The 6,005-nt window shown below is 36.1% G+C and overlaps 1 protein-coding gene across 5 annotated transcripts in view; it reads left to right on the top strand.

Moving 5' to 3' along the window:
- Window positions 1-6,005, top strand: part of LOC106884267 (rab effector MyRIP) — a 65,231-nt gene that overhangs the window by 15,576 nt on the left and 43,650 nt on the right. For all 5 annotated transcript variants that reach the window (XM_014935552.2, XM_014935554.2, XM_014935553.2 and 2 more), the window contains exon 2: window positions 280-456. In XM_014935552.2, coding sequence (XP_014791038.1) covers window positions 280-456 — 177 coding nt within the window. The remainder of the gene's footprint in view (window positions 1-279; window positions 457-6,005) is intronic.

Below are 6,005 nucleotides of genomic sequence, written 5' to 3'. Positions count from 1 at the left end.
ATATATATATTTAAGGTATATGCCATGAGGAATGTAGCAGGGTACAAAATAGAGCTTGTTCACCCTTAAAATTACTAAATAGCCAGTAGTATTACAATATACCTTCAAGTCTAGGTTTGGACAAATCCTCTATAAAACATCAGCCTAGAGGTTGCTTTAAAAAAGTAATTAAATAACTTCTAGCAACAGCCTCCTTACAGTCTGTTATTAAGAAACTAACCTACCCCATCTTTATTTATATTTTCCCCTTCATTTTCTTTTTAATCTCTCTCTTTGAAGATGACTCTAATCCAGCACCATTTGGATTTTATGGATCGAACCCTAAACAAGCTGGAAAATAACATGCCTCAACATGTCAACCCTCAATCAAATGATGAAGACACGTTAAACAACAACGAGGAATTTCAGGTTAATGATGTGTTTGCCCAGAAGGTTCTGGCAGAATATCACATACAGGTAAGACTTGCTTTCTTCCATCCAATTCTTCTTATAGTATTTCATTTTCTTTGTCTATCTTACAAAGTTTTAAAAGTACAAACATTGTTTTAGGCTGGGGTAGATTAGTTTTAATTGTGTATCTGTATTTATATGTGTGTAAGTGTGTTTGTAATATATATATATATACATATATATATAATTACATTTGTTTGAGCAAGTTTGACCAGATGTTGATGTATTACATTATATTAATGTTTATTTTTGTCAAGTTATATATAAAAATAATGTAAGATTAAAATGAAAAATTACATAATACTTGATAAAGCCTCATGATAGCAAAGGAGAATGGGCACCAGCCACCCCACCCAAAGGTTGGGGTGGACTGCACCTGCCTACCTCAGTTGCTATGACATTGAGGTAGATCCGACCACCCCTGTTAACGGGGACAAAACCCAGATTTAAAACACTGGATGATGATGACATATATATATATATATATACATATTTATAGTAGATTGAGTGGCTTACTTGATTATCTTTGATAATATTATAATATCATTGATTATCTGAAAAGAAAAAATTATTAATTAATAAAGTGGTTAATATAGCTAAGTACAAGAAGGCTATGGTAATGCTGCACTATTGTAAACCATAAATGAATGCAGTTGACAATGAATATTTGCAGCAGCGTAGCAAAATTGTAAAAACCAAATTATTGAATTTTTGTTTTCTTCGTTTTCTTAAAGATAATGAATTCTATTTTGGTCAGAACAGGATCTGGGAATATTTAGGATTGTTACCACCCTCAGCCACTTAGTATGAAATTCTAGAACTAGGATTTAGTAAGCATTTATATCTCTTGCATACAGTTACATACATGGATATGTATTTACCTCCATCCCCCCTCCAACACACACACACACACACACACTTGTATACCTAGGTAGGATAGCTCAAGACAAAATAATCCTGTACTCTCTTTACTTGTTTCAGTCATTTGACTGCGGCCATGCTGGAGCACCGCCTTTAGTCGAGCTAATCGACCCCAGGACTTATTCTTTGCAAGCCTAGTACTTATTCTATCGGTCTCTTTTGCCGAACCGCTAAGTTACGGGGACATAAACACACCAGCATCGGTTGTCAAGCGATGTTGGGGGGACAAACACAGACACATACATACACACACACACACACACACATATATATATATACATATATATACGACGGGCTTCTTTCAATTTCCGTCTACCAAATCCACTCACAAGGCTTTGGTCGGCCCGAGGCTATAATAGAAGACACTTGCCCAAGGTGCCATGCAGTGGGACTGAACCCGGAACCATGTGGTTGGTAAGCAAGCTACTTACCACACAGTCACTCCTACGCCTATAGATATGTTATTTCCACAGGGGACCAGTTAATCAGAAATTCACATCTGCAGCTACTATTTTGCTTTATATCAAGACATCACATCACAGTTGTTTATTGATGAATCTGCATCGAATTCATTTGCTGTTTTTTTTCGGTCTTGGGTCAGCCTTCATCTAACAAATCAATGATTAAATGTCCCCTCCCCCCCATTACCATTTCATCCTTTTGTATATCTTGGACTACATCGTATGGTGAATTTGTTCTTCCAATTTTAAAATGTGATTTATTATTTGGCTGCAATTTCTAGCTGGTCTGAATACTGAATAGAGACCCTTCACATTTGTGCGTGTGATCTTTGCACAAGGGCCATGTCACTCTACTGAGGTGTGTTCCAATTTCAGTGTACATATTGCTGAAAATTGCAAAGGCGTATGGCTCAGTGATTAGAGTCATCAGGCTTACAATCTTGAGGTTGTGAGTTCAATTCCCAGTCCAGGCTATGTGTTGTGTTCTTGAGCAAGACACTTTATTTCACAACTCTCCAGTTTCACTCAGCTGTAGAAATGAGTTGCAACATCACTGGTGCCAAGCTGTATCAGCCTTTGCCTTTCCCTTGGATAACACCAGTGGTATAGAGAGGGGAGGCTGGCATGCATGGGTGACTGCTGGTTTTCCATAAACAACTTTGTCTGGACTTGTGTCTTGGAGGGGGACTTTCTTAATGCAATCCCATGGTCGTTCAGGACCGAAGGGGATCTTTACCCATTACCCTTTTTTTTCACTGCTGAAACAAGCGCAGTTTTACTTCACAGCTCTCAGAGAGAAAGAGAAAGAGAGAGAGAGAGAGTTACTTTGCTTTTCTGATGATGATCGTCTAACCAGGGCAAAAACCCATATTTGGGATGGATCTTTATCCCACCCAGAAGAAATAAATTTAACTACAATAAATCTGGAGTTAAAGCATTACAGATTGGGGGTTTGTTTATAAAAGGATTTACTTCATTTGCCTCTAAACTATTGATAGTATGCTTCACCCCTTCCACTGACCCCTTTGTCCATCCTTTGACCTCCATATTCCATATGCACATATGTTGTTGGCACTCCGTTTTTATGACGTCGAGGGTTCCAGTTGATCCGATCAACGGAACAGCCTGCTCGTGAAATTAACGTGCAAGTGGCTGAGCACTCCACAGACACGTGTACCCTTAACGTAGTTCTTGGGGATATTCAGCGTGACACAGTGTGACAAGGCTGACCCTTTGAATTACAGCCACAACAGAAACAGGAAGTAAGAGTGAGAGAAAGTTGTGGTGAAAGAGTACAGCAGGGTTTGCCACCATCCCCTGCCGGAGCCTCGTGGAGCTTTATGTGTTTTCGCTCAATAAACACTCACAACGCCTGGTCTGGGAATTGAAACACTGATCCTATGACCGCGAGTCCACAGCCCTAACCAATGGGCCATTGTGCCTCCACACATGCACATAATTAACACAACAAAACTCATTATGATAGCTATTAATTAAAACATTAGTGAAACTTTGGAATGTTTGTTTTGGGGAAGAGTTTTTCTAAGAAAACAAGGAGTAAAATCACCGTTAAAACGTTGGCTTTTATGAATTTTTGTCAAAATAGTTGTTGTAGTTGCTGTTGTTGTGGCTGTTGTTTTTGTTGCAATTGTTGTGTTGTTTTTTGTTACTGTTGATGTTACTTACCCTAAATTATGAAATATCGTTGTAGTAGTTGTTATTGTCATGGTTTGTCTCAAATTTCTTCTGTTATGGGATGTTCTGTTGTTGTTTGTACTCGGGTTTCAAATAATTATATAATACCAGCGGGTTGAGAAACCCAGCACTATCTCCTTCCTTCCTTCCTTTTTTCTTTCTCTCTTTTCTTCCTTCCACTTCTCCCTCTTTCTTTCTTTCTTCTTTCCTTCCTTCCTTCCTTCCTTCTTTCTTTCTTTCTTTCTTTGTTTCCTTGTTTCCTTGTCTTTCTTCCTTCCTTCCTTCCTTCTGTCATCCTTCCTTCCTTCTGTCTTCCTTCCTTCCTTCCTTCTGTCTTCCTTCCTTTCTTTCTTTCTTTCTTTCTTTCTTTCTTTTTTTCTTTCTTTCTTTCTTTCTTTCTTATTTGTTTTACATGATTGATTTTGTTGTGTGTTTTTTTTTTTAATGACTTGTCTTTTACTTTTGAATTATATTTTTTAATTGCTTAACAGCCATTCTCCAATATTAATTATTGCTTTGGTGAAGGGAGACAACTTTGGTGAAGTGGATGGAGGTGGCGCTCTTTTACTGCTTTATTGCACTGTTTATTTTTGTAATATTTCTGATGTCTTTGTCTGGATGGAAGGTCTGTGTCCCATAAGCCATGCAGACCTTCCCAGACTAAGTTACACATAGCGAGGTTGGTGCTAATATACATCATGTAATGAATTAAAGATATTCAACCGTTTAGTATCAGAATTACTTTGTCAAATGTAATACTTATTTATTCACATCATTTCGAATTAAACATACATTATCTCACAATTTTGTGATTTCAATGATGTGATTGTTTATTTTTAAAATGACATTGTAGGGTAGGTGTGAGAGGCTGGATCTAGTCAGTTTGCATATAAAACAGGTAGAATATACTGAGCTGGATATGACCAGTTTGAATGCTAAAGGGTTAAATTATTAGAATTATTCCCTGGGGTATTGGTAAAAAAAATCATTAACTCAATGAGTAATTTTGGTCAAGAATGGTTAGGGGAGATAAAATTAAAAAAAAATTAAGATCAGTTAAAAATATGTCCCTTTTAGTTGTACATCTGTTTTGCTCTTGAGTGGAAGAGAGAATTGATACAAAGTACGAACTAAAGTCTTTCTCTTTTACAAAAGTAAAACAAATGAACCAACCAAAAAGGTAATTATAGAAGCAGAGGTTTCCCAGCCATCATTTAATAACAAAGTGAGTTCGTTAACACCTGATGGGAGTCTTCATAAGTTCAGTTGTGAAGGCAATAACCAGAAGAAGAATGAAACAACCAAATGTATGCCTTGCTTACCTTAATAGATATATGCACATTGAAGAGAAATGTTTGAATAATCAAAAAAAAAAAAAGTGTGGACAATGTGGTGAGGTGAGATCAGATTGATTCTGATGTTGACAGTACGACGATAACTCTGGCCATATTTCAGTCTTATCAAACAACCTCAGTGAACCATAGACTTTGTGAAGTGAAATTATTCACCTATCTCTTCTGTCTCTGTTGAAGAAAATTACTCGTTAAGCTAATGATTTTCTCCTTATCACCAGTGTAATTTGAATTAATTGGAACTTCTTGACTTAATGCATCAGAAATATTTGCACTGATTTTTACCATTTACTTTACATGCAGAGTGGATCCCTGAGTATCTAACCTCCCCTGTTTTTTTTAAAAACATATTTGGTGTGGGTGTTTATTTTGCTGTGCTTTTTTTAAATTTTCTTAAATTTTACTGACAGATGATTGCTAAATCATTTTACCATGTTCAAATATGTTTTTGTCTTTGTATTCTTCTTCATTCTTTCAACATTTACCTATTTCATTCTTTTTCATTCATTCTTTTTTACCTATTCTTCTTCTGTTTTCTTTATTCTTCCACTTCCTTCATTTTTAATTTTCCTTCATTTTTAATTTTCCTTCATTTTTAACTCTCCTTCTCTTTTCTCCTTTTATGACTTTTTCCTTAACTTTCTTCTGTAAACATTATGCTCATTCCTTCAACTATCTTCTTCTCTCTATTGACTTTCTTCTTCTTTCTACACATTAATCTCCACAATTCTTTATTTCCAATCTCCTTTTCTCTCCTCTTTTTACTTTCCCCTTCAATCTCATACCCTTTTTACAACCTATCCCTCCCTCTATTCCCCTCATCTGTTTCTACCTTGTTTCACTAATATCTAAATTTGTTATTTTATTTAATTTTTCTTTTGTCTTACTTAATTTATTAAAAAAAAACCCCAAACTTATAAAACTTCACTTTTGTTCATCATGTCTTTGAGAAAGAGAGTTTTCCTGCGTTTTCCCTATGTAAATCCAATAAGCTATCCAAGGAAGATCTCTGGTGATGAATGATTTACAACAAGATCTGTGATTGAGATTCAGATCCTAATCAAAGCAATCTCTCTCTCTCTCTCTCTTTCTCTCTCTCTCTCTCTCTCTCTCTCTCTCTCTCTCT

This window comes from Octopus bimaculoides, chromosome 10, assembly GCF_001194135.2.
Source record: "Octopus bimaculoides isolate UCB-OBI-ISO-001 chromosome 10, ASM119413v2, whole genome shotgun sequence".
Taxonomy (NCBI): Eukaryota; Metazoa; Mollusca; class Cephalopoda; order Octopoda; family Octopodidae; genus Octopus; species Octopus bimaculoides.
Note: the sequence above shows the minus strand (reverse complement) of the source record. Positions and strands in the feature narration are given on the sequence as shown.